At 44.2% G+C, this 22,283-nt stretch overlaps 3 protein-coding genes across 4 annotated transcripts; 2 read left to right on the top strand and 1 right to left on the bottom strand.

The window, feature by feature from the left end:
• The first annotated feature begins 277 nt into the window (after positions 1–277).
• On the top strand, positions 278–6,409 carry FAM47E (family with sequence similarity 47 member E). The gene is given in 10 exon segments (XM_062624968.1): positions 278–824; positions 1,977–2,134; positions 2,587–2,727; positions 3,286–3,404; positions 3,407–3,499; positions 3,914–4,065; positions 5,205–5,282; positions 5,887–5,905; positions 5,908–5,988; positions 5,991–6,409. Coding segments are annotated over 10 exon segments (1,245 nt in total). The 5' UTR covers positions 278–461; the 3' UTR covers positions 6,032–6,409.
• A 2,496-nt stretch (positions 6,410–8,905) lies between these two features.
• JCHAIN (joining chain of multimeric IgA and IgM) lies at positions 8,906–15,665 on the bottom strand. The gene is made up of 4 exons (XM_062624967.1): positions 15,485–15,665; positions 11,762–11,897; positions 10,851–10,931; positions 8,906–9,809 (listed from the first exon to the last, which is right to left on the bottom strand). The coding sequence occupies exons 1-4, from the start codon at positions 15,546–15,548 to the stop codon at positions 9,608–9,610; spliced, it is 483 nt and encodes a 160-aa protein (XP_062480951.1). The 5' UTR covers positions 15,549–15,665; the 3' UTR covers positions 8,906–9,607.
• Positions 15,666–19,581: 3,916 nt separating this feature from the next.
• Positions 19,582–21,319, top strand: UTP3 (UTP3 small subunit processome component). 2 transcript variants are annotated; one of them, XM_062624966.1, is made up of 2 exons: positions 19,582–19,997; positions 20,040–21,319. In XM_062624966.1, exons 1-2 carry the CDS (start codon positions 19,640–19,642, stop codon positions 21,248–21,250), a joined length of 1,569 nt encoding a protein of 522 aa, XP_062480950.1. In that variant the 5' UTR covers positions 19,582–19,639; the 3' UTR covers positions 21,251–21,319. The 2 variants fall into 2 exon arrangements, with proteins under 2 accessions (XP_062480950.1, XP_062480948.1); XM_062624964.1 differs by having other exon boundaries at positions 19,582–21,319.
• Positions 21,320–22,283: the final 964 nt, after the last annotated feature.

The raw sequence follows: 22,283 nt of genomic DNA, 5'->3' as shown, positions 1-22,283 counted from the left end.
ATCTGTCAGTTGCCATTTGACTGTTTAAGCCAGTATAGGTAAAAACTGTGGAGTGACCGAAAGCTGGACAAGTTATGGTTAACTGAAATGAGGTGTTAGGAATATTTGTCATCTTGAACATACAGTTTCACAATATTTTTCTCAGTAAAGCAATAGGCATATATAAAAAATGTCTTGAAACAGAAGCTCTATAACATTAATTATTTTTTTATTAAAAAAAAAATTTAATGCCAGTATTTTATGTGCTTGAAATGCTGTTTTTCAGTGTATGATGTCCTTCATGCAAGTTGTCAGTGTTTTATCAGCTTTTCTCAACAGCTGTACAGCAGCAAGATGCTGGCCAGTGTGGGTGAGCACACCTGGACCTGAATATCCACTTGTGCTCTGGAAGTACTCCCGTATTTTTCATTAGAATAGAGCCTTTAAGCTCTGCATGATGTAATTTGCTTACAGAAGGGAGAATGTCTTATAAGGGCTTTCAAGAAAGCAGACCAAGATTCTCCAACTTGCTTACTGGTCAGTGCTGGATATTTCTGAAGAAAGGTCTAGATGACTTCAGAGATGGCTTTCCTCCTTCACCTGATAACATGCTTGTTAATGGCAGGAAGCAGCCTGTCTCAATTACCCTTGAGAACAGCACACCAAAATCTTTGTCCAGAGCTCCATGGAAGAAAAGGAACCAGTGCAGCAGAGCAGAGGTCTGTCTTTGCAAGCTCAGCCTGCTACAGCAAGCCAGGAAGGATTATGTTGCACAGAAAGAGTGCTATCTGAGCCAGCAGCCTTCAGTGCGCTACCCATGCTTGGAAAAGAGCACCTCCCCAAAGGTAATCATATTGTAACCTTGGTTAAACATTGTTTCTTTGGAGAGTGGGAACAGGAAACCAACATAGAAGGCAGCTACTATTGTCAATTCAAACCACACACCTAGTTCTGTTTCTTTCCAAACTAAAAACAAGGCAAATAATATTAATGTTAACTTATATTTAGATGGTCAGTCCAAATTGCTGGCAAGTTAATTGTGGAGCAGTATTGTAAATGGCTAATTGAGGAATCAACAGATCAAGGAAAATGTGCTATCTGCTAAGTTATCAACAGGCAGTGATGCAAATAGATGTTATAGAGCAGGAAACAACTCTAATCATAATTGTTAAGAATATACCCAAGATAGCAAAGTATATCTCATTAGCTTTATTTCTCAGCATGTTTACAGAATCTTCCTTTCCTTCCTTGTTTCCAGTTCTTGATATTGCTCTGCTTCATGCAAGCAAAAGGTAGCAAGTTACCTTCTGTGCAGCTGGGAACTTCCGGAATGCTCTTGTCTGGATGTTGTGGAGGGTAGATAGTGACTAAATACAATGGCAAAACTAAGTTATTTTGCTTCTAGTACCTCTCAAAAGGAACAGGGGGAAGCTGGGAGACTTTTGGAAAGACAGGCTTTATGCTAAAGAAGATGGGGAACTGAATGGAGTGCCTTAGCATTATTTTAGCCTTGTCTAAAGGGATATACTTCCCTAAGGCTTGGATGCAATAAGATGATAGATGGGTCCAGGGGGAGAAGCCTTATATTTCAGAGATGGAAATTGGGTGTCTGTTCTATGAGACCAGGCTCTCCCTGATCCTAGGCTATGATTACTGGGACAATGGGATCATGAAACCAGGGGTTGTACTGACAGGAAGGAAACCTAAAAGTAGTTGAAGGCAAGCTTCGTATGTGGTATAGCAGATGGCCATAGAAGATGTCAGAGACTAGACTTAAAGCATGATTCACAGTTCTAGCAAGCAGCCTGAGGTGCAATTAATGCTTTAGAGTTTTTTGGAAAAGGTCTGTAAATTGAGGCTTCTGGACTATGAACTGCCTTAACTGCTAGTAGATGTGTAGGTACTTGCATGTCAGGCAGTCCTTGACAGCCCCCAAAGCAGACTTCCTCCAATGAGGTTGCTTTTGATCACAGGATGTCCTTTTGCTTGGCTTGCAGATCCTGAAAGAGGTTGCAGGTGTCCTGGATCCTGACATGATGCTGAAGAGTAAAGCTGGCTACAGTGACTATGAACAGGAGAACCAGCCTGGTCAGGAGGTGCTGGGTCATATGGAGGACATGCAAAGCAAAGTAACAGCTTCCAAGACACAGGTACAGTGAGTACAGTACAAGATGAAGACAGCAACAGAAATGGCTCTGAATGCCCCGTTCTGAGATGAGTGGAAAAATAAATTAAAGCACTTAATTAAAAGTTACATCATTCTGTCATGGGAGTAGTTATCATTAAAAGATAGGTTCCTTTGCTTTCCTCAGTGATCCTGATTAACTGGCATCCCACCTTGTTCAGAGGCTAGTCGTGGTTGGTGCTGAGTGATTCAAAATCATAAGGAGACAGCTTTGCTGGTGGTTAGTTTTGCAGGCTGAATTAGCTGAGTCAGAGTAAGTGCTATCACTTGATTCTTTCCTAACCACTTCTGATAATGGCAGGCAGATGTGGTGATGGATGCATACAGTTACAGTTTTCTATTCTGAAGGTGGCAGGTTGACTGGTGACAGCTGCCACAGCAGATAAAAGGTGTTTCACATTGTACTGCATTAATACCTGCAGTGGCAAAGAGTCTTGAGTCAAAACCCCATGCGTACAGCTTCTCAAGAAGGTAGCAGCAAGAATAAAGGAAGCCACACTGGCTGACTTTGTTCACTGTGACAAACATGTAAAGCAAGCAACCAAGCATTTTTGTGACTGGCTTGTCTTCAGTAAGTAAAACAAAACTGCCACTACCTGCTTTCTTTGATTCTGTAGACTTATTTGCTACTTTTTAGGCTAAATGTGTTTGGGCTCAAGAAGTAAAAATGTGACTCTGGATGTGCAAATCTGAGAGCCAAAGTCAAAACCAGCATTTGACTCACAGCTCTGTCCTGTTGGGACTAATGGGGCTTAGCCCACTAAAATGAAAAGCAAGGAATAAATATCGCTATACAAAATTACTAATTAAGTTTGCTGCAGAATATTTTTTTTTTTCCCCAGGAAAGCCATCCATGTCCAAATGACCATTCAACTGCCTCACCTTGTAGCAATCCCCTTTCATATGAGATTAATACACCAATCCATGTGTTAGATCCGAACTTTGTGCTTGCCTTGTCACTGTGATGATTCTAATGCAAGCATACTTGTAGATCAGCTGAAACTATCACACTGAGTTGAGTTTAACAATAGTATAGATGGCAAGGAGGCGGTAACAGAAGCAAGAAAGTACTACTACTAAGGAGATGTTGATTTCTTCCCCATTCTGGCTCTCCTGGGGTGGATGTTCTGGGGTGGAGGGAATTGGAATATTGATGAAGATACCCTCATAAGCTTGCTCAACACCAGCTGTGAAAGGGAGGCCACTGTCCCTTCACTTTCCAATGCTGTGAAATTCATCAACATGAAACAAAGCAGCTCAAGAGCCAGGACGTTTCACCTCCCCAGTTAGCTGTCAGGAGTTCTCACTACCTAAGGAACCTGCCCTGCCAGGTTAATGTAAGGGACCCCACATTTATACTTGATAAAGATATAATTGTTTGGATGGTTTGTGGTGGAGCCTCTGGCTCCCAAAGTATGAACCTCACATGGTTCCTTCCCAAGTTCTTACAAAAGTGAGTTTAAAAAATGGCCAGATGACTTGAGGGTAGAGATTTCCAGAAGTACCTTTAAATACTGTTTCCCTTTGAGGGGAGTTGTGAGGAGGGAAGGGAAAAAATTGCTAGTCATTGTCATCAGCTGTCACCTAAATATTGTGCAGTTGTAGGATATAAGATCATCCCTGGTAGACTCTTCAGAGGTGGCATTCAGGTTCTGCGATGGTCTGTACTGCCTATGGTATGAGGGACAAATGCCAAGATGATGAAAGAACATTGCAGTAGTTATTTCGTTTTGTTTTTTTTTTCCTTCCAAGTCCCTTCCCAGACAAAATAGGAGAAGATCAGGTATGGAGCATGGTATCTTGATCCCAAAACATGGAGAAAACTGAAAGCAAATGAACCATTAAAATAACCAGAGGCCACAATCAATAGCCTTGGGAGTGCAAAGAACTGGTTTGAAAAGGTACTGTGAAAGTCAAAAGCAGTATCCATTCTTCTGTGACATAGCTATGAGATTTTCTCACAGGGATGTATCTGGGCACTTTATTGTAATTGGCAGCCACAAACAGATGTGGAACAGACCATGTTATCCAAGCTGAGATCACCATGGTTCAAACAGGCTCATTGACTTGGATTAGCCTGTGGCTTCATGGCACCAATATGTGGACAATAGCCCCAGAAGGCAAATAAGCACAAATCAAGCTTAAATAGCTGTTGCACATTTAGTTCTTTTAAGAATGTTCTAGGGTGTGCTTATCTTGGTTTAGTTGTCCTGCAATACCCACCTTGACAAAGGTGCTGGATTCAGCTGTGGCACAAGGTGTTGTTAGGAGGAGTTTGAGGAGTAGGCAGGTTCTTCAGTTGCTGGCCTTAGATGTAGGTTTAGTTTCCACTTTATTAAAAAAAAAAAAAAATTACTCCACCTTCACACTTAGGACACAGTACAAAGGGAAAACGCTGTTAATGCTCTAGAGGGCAGTCCTTCCAAAGGTCAAACTGAGGAGCTGCTGTGACTAAAACCATGCCACATGCAAAAGGCTGGTAAGCTGATGACAAGTGTTGCTCCTGGTTTATGAAGAAAAAAGACAAATGAGTAATTTTGGCAGGGAGGATGCCTGGGAACAGCTGAGCTCAGAAGAACATAAATGCAAAGGTTATAGCTGATGCTGCTAAAAATAAAGGAAAAGTTTACAATTGAACAACAATCTACCTCATTTTGTTCAGCTTTTCCTGAAAATAGACTGCAAATCAGTGAGGGTAGGTGTGCTTACTTAGAAAATGAAGAATAACTCTTCCTGCCTTGATGCTTGCCAAAGCTGCTGGGGGAAATGACTTTGTGTAGTACACAGGACATCAGATTATGGACCATAGGTTATAATTTGATAAAACCAATTTCATGTTCACAAAGCAACCTCATTGCTTTTAGAAGCAAAAATGAAATCTGAACTAGTTAGAGCTGTTAGCAGTTGAAATACGTATTGGTTGATAAGCTTTCATGAAAGTTGGACAGACACATACTGCATGGTTTCTTTAGGCATGTGAAACATACATGAATATGAAATGTGAATGTTTTAATTTGACCTACTGCGGAAATTAATTCAGGAGATAGAAGTCACACAGCTCTACAGCACACAGGCCTTTAAGGAATTCCTAGAAAGAAAGGGCCTCAGACAGCCTTTGGTGAGTCATGAGAATCTGCTTAGGGTGTTGTGTGCGTCCCCAGGTTGATGTGCTTGTGGCTATTGCTGTGTTGTCCTAATGTCCTGGTTGTAAAAATGCCTAGACCAGGGACTTGGAGTTGTTCTCTCCTATGTATTGGAGTTTTTGGAGGGGAGGAACTGCTGTAATAGCAAAGGGGGGGCTCAGAAAGCAGCTGGGGCTCTGTTGAGCAGGGGGTCTTGAAAGCAATGCTGTGATTCCCCCTGTTCAGACTTAGTATGAAGGACCAGTGCAAAGTGCCATCCTGGGAACAAGCCTACAGGTATTGTGATGTACACCTGGGACTCGTGTAGCTCTGCAGCTTGTGTGGCTGGAATTCTTAAATGCCATCAGCATGTGCAAAACCCTGTGCTATGTGTTAACTGTGGATGCAAAGCAGATTTAAACCTCAGTGCTGGAGAAGAGACTAGACTGAGTTGGATCTCACATCACAGGCAACAGCTGCAACTCAGCCATAGGTGCACCAGATATTTTACCCTTTCTTTTCATGTATTTTACCTTGTTCTTCAATTCTAAGTATCATTTGAGGCTGCTAATCATGTTTATGTTTAATCTCTTGTTTCAGTTCCTTTGGAAAATGGTGGCTGAGAAAATGATAGAGCTCCAGAGGAGTCAACCAAAGCTTGCAAGAAAGTGTCTGAAGAGGTACAACAAAATAAGAGAAGGCTGTTCATGACCATGAATTAATACAGATTTCTAAATTTTCTTAAAAGGAATAAAACTAGTAGCTGAGTTGCTCCTAGAAGAATATTCTCACATTGGAATAAGCCTTAAGGTAGTTTGGAGTCAATTCTGAAATGGACAAATAGTTTGAAGATTGGATTTGGAGTACTAAATTCCAGGCACAAACCACTTGGCTATCTTAGCAATGCTTGGGCTTGGCTAGAAGGCAGTCATGATGTCTTGTGCTGTAAGCTGCTGTCTAGACAAAGATCCTGGTCCACAAACAACTTCCTGCTTTTTTAAGCTTTCACTTTGTGCTTACTGCTTTACAGAACAGAAATAAGTGATCTCTGAATTCTCTAAGGTATAACTGGTGCTGCAATCTACACACCTACTGAAAATTGAAACCTTCCAGCTCAAAGTGTATAAGGCAGTTAGCTATAACTAGACAAGAAATGCCTAATAAAGACAGCTGAAGCCTTTGCAGTGCAAGAACTGGGCTGTCCCATAACCCTTTGGCCTATTTGTGAGTGAAACTGCAGCTTTGCCTTGTTATCATAATAAACTGCCCTGATGGCTGAATTCCCTACTGTAAAAGAATGCCTTTGAGCTCAAGGATTTGTTCCTCTCAGCCTGTATATGTGCTGTAATTTATGCTGCTAATTATACTTTTTGGTCTAACTAGAAACAGGATTTGAGGATAAATTTCCATAGTTTAAAAAGGATGTCTGAAACAACTAGCAAAAAAATCCCTCTAACCCCACATTGTGTAAGCAACAGAACAGGATTTAGGCAAGGAAGACAGACCTGGGAAGAGTTAAGTCTAAAAGCAGTCTGTGAGGAGATGAAATAGAAATGTATTCCTACAAGTCTGAGGCAAAATGAATTAAGCTTAAATGCACTAATTATTCAAGAAACATTAAATGCAGCTGAAAAACCACCCTGACCTGTGAAGAGCAAGGACCTGGTAGGTAAGCATTGCAAGCCCAAGGGGGAAGCCTTGTCCCACCTTAGTCAGAGAATGAAATGAAGGAGTTCACACCAAGGCATGCATTCTTCCCCCCAACATCAGGACTCGCCAAAAAAAATCCCACTTGACGTAGCAGCTGCACAATCTGAGAACCATGATCTTTCAAAGCAAGGTGTGGTTTTGTTGGCACAACTAAGCCTCCAGCAAGGGGTATTTGTCTCATCCATCAACACTTCCACTGGTTAGAAGGCTGCAGACACTCTCCAGGGTGCTTTCAGAGATAAGTAGACCTCACTTGCTCCTATTTTACTGTCTTGGCCTTTCAGGTAAGGATTCAGAGCCTGGTTTAACTTGCTGTGTTGCTTTGAGTTGCCTAAAACCTGGTTAACACAATCCAGGTTAGTGGTGTAGGCTTCTCCCTTTTAGAAAACATGGAGGGAATGAATCCTGATGCATTATAAAGCTTAAAAGCACATAGGGAGTTTGCTGAATGCCTTTTTCTTGTTTCCCAATGGCTGATTGTTCTGCCCAAGGTGATCTAAGCAAGTAGTTGCTCACAGCTGCTTTGACTTCCTTCTTCCTGAATGCCTCTCATAAGTAGTCTGTTGTGCTGGTGTTGCTGGGCTTCCAAGATCTGCAGCAGGGTGATTTCCAGTCTTATGGAGGTGAACCTTCCATTGTCTCTACAACAGGATGCACAAATCGATATGGAAACTTTGTATTTAGGCACAAGCCTCTAGAGTTAGAGGCAGAGCCCCAAGGACTGACTAGTTGTAACCTCAAGAACTGTGCTGGGAGATGAAATGCAGCCTCACCATGACATACTAATTTCTTATATCATATTTGAAGAAGAAAATGTCTGAGATGTTGGTGAGTTTAGTACCTAGCCCCTGAAATATGTATAGTTGTGTTAGCAGATGGCAGGAGTCTCTTTGCAGGGAGGCCCCTTTGCATTTCTCTGAGTTGGCATCTTTTTGCCGTCTTTCATTTTTGAGTGCATGGTCCATAACTCTGATGTAACAGAATGTAGTTAGGGTAATCTGTCTGTCCTCTTTGCTCTTTTCAAGACTGTTTTTTCTTGGAGGACAAGACACCTTGTATACAAATGACTAGCCCCTGGCATACCTGTCTTGAAGGCACTTTTATCAGTGGTGAGGTAGGATTCTGATCTGCACCTTGCAATTTCAAGAGTGATTTAGGTGATCTTTGGATGTTCAAGCTCTGGTCCTACACTGACTGACAGGGCCTTGAAGCAGTTCAGTCAGGTGGAACTGATCCTAAACTCATAAACCAGTTCAGCCTTGATCTGTTATAGCTTCTGCAAGTACATCATGATATTTCTATCCCAGTATTTCAGAAGGCTTTGCCTGTAAGTATAGGCAGTTATTTAGGGAGAACTTCTTCCTCACTGTGAAGGAGGGAAGAATACAATTATAGACTTGGCTTTTTCTGAGTTCTCATTGAACATAACACACAGGCTGCTGCAGAAAATATTTTATTCAAAGTTTCACTAACAAAGCTACAATTAGGGGAGTAAGGCTTTTGCTGGTTTATTTCAATTATGTGTGAAGCCAGAGATCAGCCTAAGGCTTAACAATCAATTTCTGACAACAGTGAAAAACATACCAGCCATCCCAAACGTAATGCTGGACACCTTGGGCACTCATTCACAATGTCTCTATGGGCAATAGAGAGTAAACCACATGTCAGATGCAATAAAGAATCGGCTCCTTGATTTGGGTGGGGTTTTTTGTATGAAGAGCAAGTCTACTGATGTGAAAGAAGGAATAAATCCCTAGCTAAGGCACTGCTTGAGCGATTGAGTCACCATGGGATTTCTTGAAGTTTTAAATGCGAAGTGAGGAACAAAAGGAGATATTTGAATTATCTTGTGACTGAACTGGGAGCAGGAGTGGAAGAAGGCACCAGTATCAGTAAATAAGCATGGAAGGTGAAATACCTAATGTTCTAGAGGGGTTTACTATTCCTGGCACAGCTGAGCTCCTGGCAACTTTGCAGAAGAGTTCAGGGTAGAGTTATCTGTTGGTCTTCTCCAAATGTACATGCAAGCTAGAAGCTTGCAACAGTCAAAGTGCTTTAGAATGCCCAAATGAATATGACCTTTGAAATAGGAATCCTTGGTCTTATCCCTCATCTTTTCTCTCAAATCTGGTTGTACTTCTAATAATGACACAAATTCTGCTAATGCAGTCAAAGGGTTTTTTTTTTAAGGTTGTGCAGAGGCTTGCTTGAGATGGCTCAGGGAGAGAAATACACAGATGTTCCAGCAGCCTTGCTCAGATGAAGACTGTTGGAAGACCACCAGAAAGACGAGCTCTCCAGTGCTGTAAATCTATGTAGTTCCCTTTCCTTAAAGAGAATTACTGATTTAGATCTACTTAGGATCTGGTCTATATAGTGATAACATCTGGGGCATACAATAATGGCATTGTAGATATGTGCCGGGGATGAAGAGTCTAACAACCAGTACCTGTTCTTGGGAGATGGCAGTAGTCTGCTGTTGAAAACAGTATGAAGAAGCAAGTTGGCATTACTCTGGGATCTGGTATTTTGGACACTCTTGTCCAGGTGCTAATGGTGCTATACAATTTTTTTTATAGGAATACTAAATGTGAGGAGGCAGTGGATTAAGCTAATCAGCATAGCAGGATGCTGGTGTCAGAACTGCTTGCAAGTTTTTCATCTCTCCGTGGTAGAGGAATGGGAAATTTGTAGTGTAGCACTTGTCCCGGTTGTAGGTGTAGCAGGTTTCAGGTTCATCGCAGGAGGTGCTTTGCTGGGCCTTGTGTATCTCACCACCCAGCTCAATCTCTACAGGATCACATTTTTTGCAGCTGGAAGAGATGGAGAACAGAGCAAGTGTTCAGAGCTGTGATGAGAAGATGCCCCTGGTGAAACCCCCATCTTCCTTGCTGATCTGTACATGGATCTAGGAGAGTATTGTGGCCTTTTTAGGTTTTACAAAGGAACCCCCAGCCAGATGCTTTTAGTGTTGTCAAACTGCTATTGTCAAGACTGGTCCCTGAAAGGGAGGGTTAAGCAGGCTATGTGTAATCTGCTTATATTTAAGACATTTGAGATGAACAAGGGTCAGAATGAAACATTTCCTGTAAGTGTGAGCCCTTTTCATGTGAATTAATGTCCTGGGTTCAGCAGTAGCACTCATTTTTCCCCTTCTTGGTAGCTGGTGCAGTGCAGTGTTTTGACTTTCAGCTTGGGAACAGAGCTGATAGTGATGTTTAGGTTTGGCCAAGGACTTTGTGAGCCTCATGCTCTGCCAGGGAGGAGGGGAGGCCAGGAGGAAGCAGAGACAGGACACCTGACCCAAACTGACCAAAGAGGTATTCCATACCACAGCACGTCATGCCCAGGAGGCAACTGGGAGTTAGCCGGAGGGGCTGGGAGACTGCAGGGTTGGAGGAGGTATCGGTCAGAGCTTGGTCGGGCTGGGGGGGCTGGTGGTGAGATGATGTATTCTCTTCCCTTGTTATTTCCTTTATCATTATTATCATTGGTGGTAGCAGTAGTGATTTGTGTTATACCTTAGTTACTAAACTGTTCTTATCTCAACCCGTGGGAGTTGCATTCTTTTCGATTCTCCTCTCAGTCCCTCCGGGAGCAGGGGGAGGGCAAGAAGGAGGGGGGGGAGTGAGTGAACGAGTTACCTGACTGGGTTTAAACCACGACAATTAATCATGGAGATAACTATTTCTTGGCCTGGAACAGAATATGAAAGCTGGACTGTGGGGAAAATTTTCCTCACTGACCCTGCCTCACCTTCTCTACTGGCCTTCGAGCATGTTTTTGAGCTTGGGTAGACAATGCTGGTGGGGTGATGAAGTCTTAGGAAATTACTTTAGTAAATAATTACTTACAGGTCAGTCATGCGGTAGACAAAAGTGGTTCTGAGTGGGGACAGGGGGTCAGAGATGTTCTCTCGAGCCTTCAGGGGGACTCTGCAAAGGAGGGAAGAGAATCACTGTCATGAAAACTGCTTATTAACCAGAACTACTCTGCTGGGAACAATTCTGAGTTCTCGTTGTCTTGTTCAGACTGTTTGCATTCCAACTTTTCTCTGTAACAAAGCCCAGGAGCAGCGCATTTTGGCCCTTCAGTGCCCTCAAAGGCAACCCCAAGATGACTGCAGCAATTTCTGAAAGTGCCACTTGGAAGGGGACAGTGCTGATAATCCTTTAGTTTAAACTCTGAGCTCTCAGATGCCTGAGAGACTTGCAGGACATGGACATGTTTAATTACTGTTTCCCGTGTTGTGAGCTCTACCAGAATCCCTGTGGCTCTGAGCCTGAACTTGGTCCATGTTTCAAAGACACACACACTGCTGTAAGGTTTGTGTGAATAAAGAAGACAAAATCTTACTCTTCAACTGAGGCATGCCTCATAGAATTAACCTTTGTGATAGTTCAGGCATTAACCAGTTTTCTCAGCCTATATAAATAGCAGGCTCGCTTTGAGTCCAGCGTCATCGGCCCAGTTTGGGTTCAGATTTAATCAGCTGTAGAAATGTTACACCCTACTTCCCCAGTCTATTATGTAAAGCTACAACGGGACTTCTTAAAACATGAAAATGCTTTTTGTATCTGAAGGAACAAAACACACATCGATTCATGTAAACTATAAAAACATGAAGCAAAGGGAACATTCCAAGATACCGTAGAAAGCAGCCCACAGGAAAAAAAGTTCAGTTCCTTAATGCAAGAACATGGGAAACAATGCAAAGAAAAAGGAACTCTTGTAACACTTCATGTAACACTCGTCTGCCACTTACAGGATGCGTATGTTTCTCTGTAGAATTTCTGCATCAGGATTTTCTTTGGAGGGGACGAACTTTGAGGTCACTGTTACACACTGACACTTGTTATTGACCAGCACGTGCTCCTCGTCCTCAGGGTCACGTGGATAACCTGTGAGCACAGGATATGCAATCCCAAAGTCAAGAAGACAAACCCTGAAACCTGCTTTAGCAGAAAGCCAAGTGATGAAAATGCCAGAACTGCATTACAGATACCATTACTGCATCTGGGTTGATTAAAACCTGGGTTGCAGGTACAAATGAGCCTCTTGGCAAAGATGAGTTCTGCTGTCCTCTCTGCTTCATCTACAGTATGGTTCTGTATGCAGAGGCGATGGGACTGGGAAGGAGCAAATGATGGACCTGGACACTGTGTGGCTGGTCAGAGGCAAACATGCAGCAGTTTCTCATGAAATAGGAAGAAAATCCCCTTGCAAGCCTCAAGCTACACTTGAGAGCTGAAGTCCTGCTTTTACCTGAATGGGAGAGGTTACCCAATTCCTTTGTCATGCACCAGGACTAGTCCAGCAATCCAAATCCTAGTTTGGATCTGGCCTCTAAATAAATGTCCCTGATTTTGCCAATGTAACAGTTTTCCTTAAGTAATATGTTGTCCTTCAAGCCCTTCAGGGAACAGATGCCAAAAAGCATGACGACCCAGCAATACAGCAGCCTGCTGACTTGGCAGTGAAAGGCAGGTGGCCCTCATGCTTGTGGTTTGTAGGGACGGCTGCAGTTTTGATGTTCTTAAATAGAGAAGAACCACCTTAGGTTCAATATGAACTATTACTATTCAATATGAAACCCAGTTAAAATGGGGTAAAACATCCTGTCACCCAGGGGCTTTTTGAAGGTTCCTGGTTGCGTGCGATACCTTCTTACTGTGCAGGTAGATGGATTTTAAGTAGCTGGTTCTTTGCTAGTTGGTTTTGCCCAAACCCATAATAAGCCAGCCCTGCTTCTATATGCACACAGTCATACCCTTCTTAAGGGATTGTTTTACCTCCCTCTGTATTTCTAAATGCTGCTGAAATAATGTTCACAGCCATCAGTATGGTATTGCTCTTCTTACAGAATCTTCAGCCTGCTTAGAAGTACCAAAACCAGTGATCTTTGTCAGATGGGGTAGTTTATATTGGGCTCAGCAGGACCTCAGTTCTGGGGACTGTCCTACTCTGCTAGTCCCTTGGCTTAACCATGGAGGGAAAGAAAAAACAGGCTGATGATGCCTGTGTTCATATCTGTGAAGGATTTCAGAGTCATTTTGACTTAAACGGTTTGGTCCCAGCAGCTGGGTTTGAGTTATCAAAGCACACATCAGTAATGAAGCAGAAACACACATTGTATAAGCTCATGTCTGGTTTTTCTCTTAATCTCCATGTCCAAAGCTGCTGGGTTTTATTAGCAACAGAGCCTGTTGCTACAGGGTGAAAGGGATAGTGCTCAAAGCCTGTGGGAGCAGCGCATGGACTCTCAGGTGGGCTGTAAGTTTTCTGATTGTCAGACACTGTTGGCAGCAGCTTAACTGTTACGTAAAGCTGTATGCCAGACCATGCAAGGACAGGTCTCTGCAGTGTTGACTGGCAGAGCCTCCAGGTGTCTAGTCCATGCAATGTCATGCCAATTGCATTCCAGGTTTTCTACCTAAGGTTTCTTACAGCTTCCTTCCTGCTCCACAATATGTTGGTCTCATCTGCTGCTTCCTTTCCTCGGGGTTATTTTCTGTGATCCTTGCAGATGCTGGTTTTGTGAAAAAGCCACCAAAACTGTAAATGATGACTCAGAGTGACCCTAAAATTCCCCAGGTGGTTACAAATGCAGTTTCTGTGACAAGCAGCAGCAGAATACTTTCCTGAATAGGACTGACTGCGGAGTTTCTTGATCAGGAAGGAAATTACTTTGCTTCCTTACTTTGGGCAGTGGAGCAAGCCACCATGGGCATATTCCCCCACTTTTCTTTATTTCTCTAAAGCATGTCCTGCTATAGCATGTGCCCATTGAGCCCTCTGGAGCAAGGGCTGGCTTTTAGCATTTCTCTGTACTGCACCCAGCACAACCCAGCAGTACAAATGCCACTGTAAAATGTGACTGTGACCTCTGCGAGTCTTGGCCTTTCTTTTGTCTTATACAAAGTCTCTTGCTTCTTGTCCTTCATACAGACCTTCCTCTGGTGTCTGCCAGACATGCATGCAATTCCTTATAAATCCTTAATTCAAAGCCAATAGTCAAGTCAGATTCTAATGGCTTTGGGAATTGCTCCAAAAAGTTTGGGAACAGGCTTTAATTCATCTTCTAAAAGCATATTAACATACTCTTATGAATATGCAGAGGTTTTTTGACTGTACTCTAAAAACAGTGTCCTTATTTAATTCCTTGTGTAATGCTCTTGGCTTCAGTAAGCATAAATTAGATATATTCTATATAATGTTTTCAAATTAAAATTACAAAGCTCAAAAAAGGGTGGCTTTATCAGCACTATCTCCATGCACCAACCCAGTAAAGTCCCTTTGGGAAGATGGTAGTTAAATAAAAAATTTCCTCATGCCCTTTTAAGTGTCTGCAGGTTAGATTTTCTGCTGCATGATTCACTGCAAGATGGGTGTTCCCTCCCTCCTTAACAGTTACACAGATTTCAATATTGGCTGGTCCTGTAACACACTATGAAGCCCAACAGAAGCCAGCTTCAGCACAGCGAAGAAGCAAATGCATTCCAAAGATCTGTTCAAACCCTGCTGCAGGTCCAAATGGCTAATTTATTAAAGTAGGAAGAGGCTCAAATAGCCCAAAAATACATTCATTTCAAGGTAAACAGTCCAAACAGCAATCCCATAGCTACACATAACTCTAAATTGACCTCCCCTCTAAACTGCTCATGTATATATATGTTTCAAGCCATGCATATGAATGGGGAAAGCCAGACTGGGTTCTGTGTTGAACCAACACAGTTGCTGAACTCAACATTTTCTGTCTTTTCAGCAAATAAACTATACAGCTGGATGCTTTTCACAGGAAGCAGTACTTTACAAGGACCTGCCTGGGTAGGGAACAAGATGCCCTTTTCCCAAAAGTGGGAGGAAATGCAGGGATGCTGCTGTCCGTGCTGTTGGGATGGTTATCCTCGAGCATTGATTTAATCCTGGGGACCAGACCCACCTTGTGAATGAGGATGACTGTTGTATAGTATTAGTACAGTCAGCACCCATTATTTGTGAACCACACTGAGAAGTGTGTTGGGATGACAGTCTGATCTCAGTCTAAATCAAGAGTATCCAGAAAATTCAGTGGAGTTAGACAATAAATTACAGTTTAATTGGAAGTAAATTTGCTGTAGCAATATACAGGATTACCAGAAAAACTTTGGAATCCTTTAAATCTGGCAGGTAACAGTCTTGCAAGCTTCTTACCACTGCAGAAAAGCAAGCATGCATGTTTGCTGTTTGTTGCTTCAGAAACCCAATGAAAAATGGCTAGAGTCTTAAATTTGCAGATAGTCTTGGCTTTTTTAGCCTCAAGGCAGCAATTAAAACCACACAGCTCTGTGGTGCAGAAAGACTCTGAGGTGTCCAAGCGGCACTGAAGCGTGACTGCTTGAGCAGGACTTGAGGTAGTATTTTTGGCTTATAGAAATATTACTGACTACACAAACCCCATCACTGATCTCTTAAGCAGAGTTGTCCATGCTCTTCATTTCTCACCTACCTGCCACCAGGACGAGCCCCAAGGAGATGGCCAAGGCCACACACAGCAACAAAGAGCTCTTCATGGTGCCTTCCCTTCTTTTGAAGAACACTAGTGGACAGCCTCCCTCTGCCTATAAGGGTGCGTGGAAATGATACAGCTGTTTCCTAAAATAAAAGCCCAGCCGGCCAGCACAGCCACTGTGGAAAATGTGGCTGGGGACTGAAACCAGGCAAGTTCACTGCATGAAGACTTCCGGCTTTCAGAGATGAAGAGGGGCAGATGGTTGCAATATTACTGTGCATTTTTATTAATCACAAAGTAACAAAGCTGCTGAGTGCAAGCTAGTGCAAACCCACCCTGGTCCTTAAGGGACATCTTGTCTTCAGGGCTAGTGGTGCTGAAAAGGAACTCCATGGATTTGCTGGTTAACAAAAAGTTCTGAGTCAGGTCCTGGGCAAACTCTGTGAGGTACTAGGCAAGCAGACTTCTCCTGATGGAGGGGAACACTGGAGAGGACCTGAGATTTGGCTTTTTTCCCAGATTTGGGATCACTTGTATAACTCTGAAAGCTGTCTTTAGGATGTTTATGTGACTTGTGCAGAAAAGCCCACTTCTTAAGGGAAGCCCAGTCTTAGCGAGGGCCTCCAAACACCTACACTGGGGGACAAATGCGGGGGGCAGAGCAAAGTACAAACCCCTGGCCTGTTCTTAGCCAGGGTTATTGCTTCAGTGTTTCCTGAATTTCTCCTCCTGCAATGTGTGTTTCTCTCAATTAACATGAGAAGCACATGGTAAATCTTCCTGCATCCTCCAGATTTTCCTTGTGCAGCAGAGCACCAGCCCAGTGACCAGATACAGGCTTTTCACCCACCCCATGCCACCTTGGGCTCACCCAGGGCTGGTTGCTCTCAGGAGACTGAAGTCCTTAGGCCATGCTGCCAGGCACCCAGTTCCTGAAAGGGCAGCCTGTCATCTCCTTTGTTCAGACCTTGCAGGCTGTGTATCTGACCCTAAAGGTGTTCAAATACTCTGGGATCTGTCCCCTAAGCTTTTTCTCCTAGCACAAGCATCTCCTATGGCAGCTGCATGATGCAATGAGCTGTTGTGTTGCATCAGCAGTGCTCACACGCAAGGTTTCCCCGGGGGGGGGGGGGAACAATGACATGGGTACAAGCCCACCTCCCAGCAGGGCATCAGGTTATGCATAGCTCTTTATAAACCTTGTTCTCTCACTAGGGCTCCATCTTTAGGAGGGCAAAATTTGATTTCGTTTCTTTTCTCCCTCCCCAGAAAATATTGCCAACAGTTTCATGTGGAGCTCTCTTCTGAAGCAGCAGGAGCAAGAGGTTCAATGTGCTCCATATTTTGCATAAGGTTAAAAATGAGCCTGGTTAACTATAAGGTGGTAGGGGTGTCTGTCTAAAGCACTATTTGGTTCAGTCACCTTTGTAACAAAATAGGTAACATATTAAAAACATACAAGATGGTGGGACGCAGGCAGCAAAATAAAGCACTTTGCAGAAGATGCTGGTTCTGGTCAGTTTTGCCAAACCGCGCTGATAAAACACAGCACTGGTAAGATCCAAGCAGAATCATCCATGCCCATTTTCAAGCCCAAAGGGAGAGACTGAGCAGAATTATATTTAGTGTGATGCTGTTGATTTTGATGTGTTTCCCCAACTGCTGGTGCTCAGCACACCTGAATTTCGGTTGCTATATCGATATGACTGCATATAGGCCCTTTGGGCTTTATATGGTGGCACAAGAGCTATTTTAGTCCCGGTCAGCCACCTGCATGTCTCTGAGCATTTTGATCTTGCTTGCAAGCTCTTTAGAGGAAGATATCTTTTACGGTCTGTTACTTTTATGGACTACCCCCTTTTTACTGTGTGACATTCTGAATTACCAGAATATTATCTGGGGAAGCAAACATTAAAGAACTGCAGCTGTTGGGTAAGGGGCTGGCAAACATCACTGGCAGAGGCTAGTGGAGGAGTAATTGAGAATTTGAAAAGAAATGGGAACCAGCCTTGTAGTCTCAATCTCCCTTCACTTGTCCTGTGTCTCCCATCACCCCTGGACTTGCTGAATGAGTTTTCCAGGTCAGATGCTGGACAGGTGCCTGGATAAAGTGAGACAAACTTGTGTCTGTGGGTGTCCTTGCCATGCTGGGTGAGGAGCGGGAAGGAGGACAGCTGTACCATGGCATGGGCCATCTCCAGATAACACACCCCTGCTAGCAGTCTGTCCTACAGCTGGCTTCTCTCCTCATTTCTCATTTGGAAGCAAAGGAACTGGTGGGTTAAATCAGACCTACAGTGGTCACTGATTATTGTATTGGTGGTGGTTATTCCACTGATGCTTACAGCAAACCCCTGTGGTTTGGCTTGACCAGTTCCCACTAACTGGATGAACTGACTCACATCAGATATCGTTTCCAGCTTCATCAGAAATGGATGATGTTTTCAGCAAGTCCTGGAGAAGGTTCACATGTCTGTAGATGTGATTTCTGCTTTTAGACATGAACCTTGGACTCAGAGGTAACACATCAATTCCATTTAAATCCAAGTGGAAGTTTGTCTGATGTTAAGGCTCTGAATTTTGAAAGGGCAAGACTTAAAAAAAAGAAAAATAAAATAAGATGAGGGCACTATGTGGTGAGGGCAGTTACATGACAAGTGTCAGGGACACAGTGAAGGCCTGGGCTTCTGTAGGTCACGCTTACAAAAGTTACCTGGAATTTTAATGACACAGAAATCAGCTGCAGACTTCTCTGGGTGGACTTCACACAAAAGAGGGTGGGATTAAGCAGCAGGATTACAAAGCCTCATTAGCAGAGATGGCTGTGCTTTAGTGGCCAACTAGTATCAAGTGAGGATTTCCACTGAGGTGTGGCTAACAAATTGAATTAATGCCATGTCCCACCAAAACCAACTGATTTTTGTTGCTCTTTGTTATGCAGGCCTGTATCCAGGGGAAGTGGTATCTGAAAACTGGCACAGATGGATTTGGAAAGGGTGTCTTAGCCTGAAGTGAAACATATCTTTGGTACAAGAGCATACATGGAAAATTTAGACCCAGAAGTGACTATGCAGATGTCAGAAGAAAGGCTCCTAAGTGAGACTTGTCTGCTGTCAGACCTACCAGCATTCAAAGGAATCACTAAAAAGTGAGTAAAGTTGTGCTTTAAAGTTGTGCACCCCCATCCCCCCACCGTTTCAGTTAACTTTAATATTTGCTTGTCAGGTCTTTTTCCACAAGGAGGTGTGCAGGAGTATTTATAAATAGCACTGCACCTGTTCCGTGGTGAGAAAAAAGCATCTGCACTTGTACACAGAGCTCCTCTTGTGGGCATGTGTGCCTGCCTAATTTATCAGGCTTTGGGTTTCTGAGCTCAGACTAAACTCAGCACTGTGCCCCCCTCTGCTCTTGTGGCACAGCTACCTGCATCTTAAGAACAGACCGCTTCTGGGTGGTCCAGTAGTAATGTTATGTGAAGACTGGGTGATGGGAAGCACTTGGAAGAGTTCATGATCTCAGATGTGTCCAGAAAGGTTTTCAAATACTTTTTCTCTCTGAAAGTTTGATGCGATTGTGGGGGTAATAAGATGTTTCAGTAAAAAGGGGGACGGATGTCAGGTGCACTTTGTATCTTGCTTTCCACCTCCCCCTTGTTGTAAGACTATACAGACAGCACTTGTATGTGTCTGTGCTTTTAGGCGAAGACAAGACCCCCTGAGGAGGGAAAAAGGCACTCTTATTGTTGTGCGGCATTATTCATTGCTGATACCTGCCACGACTGAACTAACTCCGTGCTTGGGGCTGCCCGCGTGGCACAGCTCCTCAGGGCTATTACTCTATTAAAAACCTAATAGTAGAAATAAACTCAGTTATATTCCAGACTTTGGAGTGGCTACGAACTGGAGTTCAGCCCATGAACTAGAAGCTTAGCTGCAAGCGGTGGGGTTTGAATGAGCAAGTACTTCCAGGAGACACACCGGTGAGGGCTGGCCAAACCCCGGCTCAGAACCCGCCTCTCTGCGCTCAGGCCACCACGAATCAGCCCCACCGCGCAGCTCAGCCCTGGGCCCCGCACGGCGGAACCGGAACCGGAAGCGTGGGGAAGCGGAAACACGGCACGGCACGGCACGGTGGAAGAGCCGGAGCGGAGCTATGAGGACGCGCCGCGGCACTCTCCTGCGGCCGCGGGCAGAGCCGGCCGAGGAAGAGGACGAGGATGTCGGGGAGCAGGCGGCCGGCGGGCAGGCGGGCTCCGAGGGCCTGCGCGACGAGGTGGAGGAATTTCATGAGGCACAGTTCCAAGCGGTGATGGCGGCCCTGGAGAGCGGGGAGGAGACCGGAGGCAGCGAGGAGGAGGAGGAGGAAGTGCTGGGGCTGCAGCTGCCAGAGGACAGTGAGGAGGATGGACACGGTGAGGAAGAAGAGGAGGAAGAGGAAGCACAAGGGGTGGATCTTTTCCTGGACCACAGCGCAGAAGAGGATGGAGGTGAGGAGGAGCATGATGGGGAAGGTGAAGACAAGGAAAGCGAAGGTGAAGATAAGAATGGGGAAGGTGAAAAGGAGTTAGAAAACGAGGTTGAAGATGAAGATGGGGACTTGTCCATGGAAAGCGACTTGGAGGAGCACCATCAGGACACCAAACTGCCTCATGAGCTCTCCTGGGGCCAGCGCAAGCATCTCTACTACGACACAGACTACGGGAGCGATGCCCAGGCCAAGGGCAAGCGTAGCCAGCAAGAGGTTGATGCTGAGGAGGAGGAAGAGGAGCAGGAAGCTCAGGTCATTCAAAGGCGGTTGGTGCAGGACTTGGGGGAAGATGATTATGGTTTAGATGTGTTTCAGGGCTATCTGGCTGATCAACAGAAAACCCACGACAGCAAAGGGCAGAAGATTGACAAGGATTTGCAGGCACTTTCCAAGAAGGAGCAGCTCAAGCTGCTGAAGCAGGAGTCCCCTGAGCTCCTGCATCTGATTGAAGACTTTGAAGTCAAGCTAATGGAGCTCAAGGATGAACTGCACCCACTACTGCAGATGGTCAAAAATGGCACTATCCCGCAAGGGAAAGGCAGCCGCTATTTGCAGACCAAGTGTCATCTGTACTTGAATTACTGTGCCAATATCAGTTTCTATTTGGTTTTGAAGTCAAAGAGGATGCCAGTTCATAATCACCCTGTTATCGAACGGCTGGTTGCTTATAGAAATATAATCAATGACCTAGCTGTTATAGATCAAAAGCTGTCCTCACAAGTCCGTATGCTTCTGAAAAACTACTATGATAAGAAGGAAGACAAGTTACGGAAGGAGAAGAAATTTGCAGTGTTTCTACCACTGGATGTTAAGAAAACCAAATCCAAACATGCTCCTGTACTTGCTAATGGCTGGGCTTCAGCTGGTGAGCCCTCCAGTGAGTCAGACCTGGATGAAGAGGCTGCCCTAAAATACTACCAGATGATGGAGAAGAAGTTGAAGCTCAAGAGAAAGAGAACTGAAGATGAAGACAGGCTTGGAGAAGAAGCAGTGTTGGATGGAGAGGATCCAAATAAAAAGAGAGGTGTCACTTACCAGATGATCAAGAACAAAGGCCTCACACCCAAGAGGAGGAAGATTGATCGGAACCCCAGGGTTAAGCACCGGGAGAAATTCCGGCGAGCCAAGATCCGCCGCAAAGGCCAGGTCCGTGAAGTCCGGAGGGAATTGGACAGATATGCTGGGGAGGTGTCTGGCATCCGCGCGGGTGTTAAGAAAAGCAGGAAGCTCAAGTGATAGTTCTTTTTCTGCGTTCCTGAGAGCTGCAAGCAGCACTGCTGAATCCAATAAAGATTTTATAAAAGATTATGTGTTTTTTTTATTCTTAAGCAAGCTGGGGTTGGGGTAGTACGTGGGTTTGGTTTTTTTTTCACAGGATGCTTCTGAGAAGGTGCCACCTCTAAAAGTAGCACAGGACCCTTCCTCATCCAGCCTGTGAGTTAAGATGTTTTCCTCCATTGGAACACTGTCATCTTTCTATACTGTAAATGCTGGGTTTGGGGGGCTGCAAGGGATGTGTCAAGCAAATGGAATAATGTGGGACAGTGGGGAGATGGGATGGAGTGACCTGAGGGCAGGTTGTGAATAAGGTTGATGCAGCTGTCACCACCTTTTCCTTTTTACTGTCTTGGTTTGGTCCATCCTTTTTCTGTGTTGAACTACAGAATGAGATGCATATGGTTATGGTATTTAGTTGTTCTGATTATCTCCTCTTTGCCCTCATGTTTTGGAACTAACTACTCTGAGGCTCTCTTAAATCTCTAATTTTCTAACTATGCAGAAAGCTATTACCCTTTTCCCCTCCTCCTGAATTCAGTGAGAAGCCAAGCAAAGACTTTCCTGCATTTCATAGCTGTTTGCCAGTGATAAAATACATTAAATGCATCTGTGATAAATATGTTGTCTGCTGTTGTAGGTCTAAAGTAGCATTGATACAGGACAGACGGATGAGATGTAACATCGTCTTCAGTTTGAAGGTAAACTCATTTAACCACACTGAATTTCTGACTGGGAGCTCTGGTTCAGGCTGTAAAGGAGGAATGACTGATGAATTTTTCTTAAAAGCTGAACAAACACTGTCTCAGGTAAGAGCTGCACTTGAGCCTGGGACAGTTTTCAGAGAGCCCATCCTTTGTGTTCCAGTAGCATGTGAAAGGTACTGCTGTCAGTTTTCCCTGTGAAATCATTTACGGGGAATGAATGTTGCAGACACCCTGGTTGTATCTAGGTGGTCTGGTTTGGGTTATGTTTTGTTTTGAGGGGTTATTTT

This window comes from Pezoporus occidentalis, unplaced genomic scaffold (genome assembly GCF_034315485.1).
Source record: "Pezoporus occidentalis ecotype Australia unplaced genomic scaffold, CSIRO_AGI_Poc_V1 ctg275, whole genome shotgun sequence".
Classification (NCBI taxonomy): domain Eukaryota; kingdom Metazoa; phylum Chordata; class Aves; order Psittaciformes; family Psittacidae; genus Pezoporus; species Pezoporus occidentalis.
Note: the sequence above shows the minus strand (reverse complement) of the source record. Positions and strands in the feature narration are given on the sequence as shown.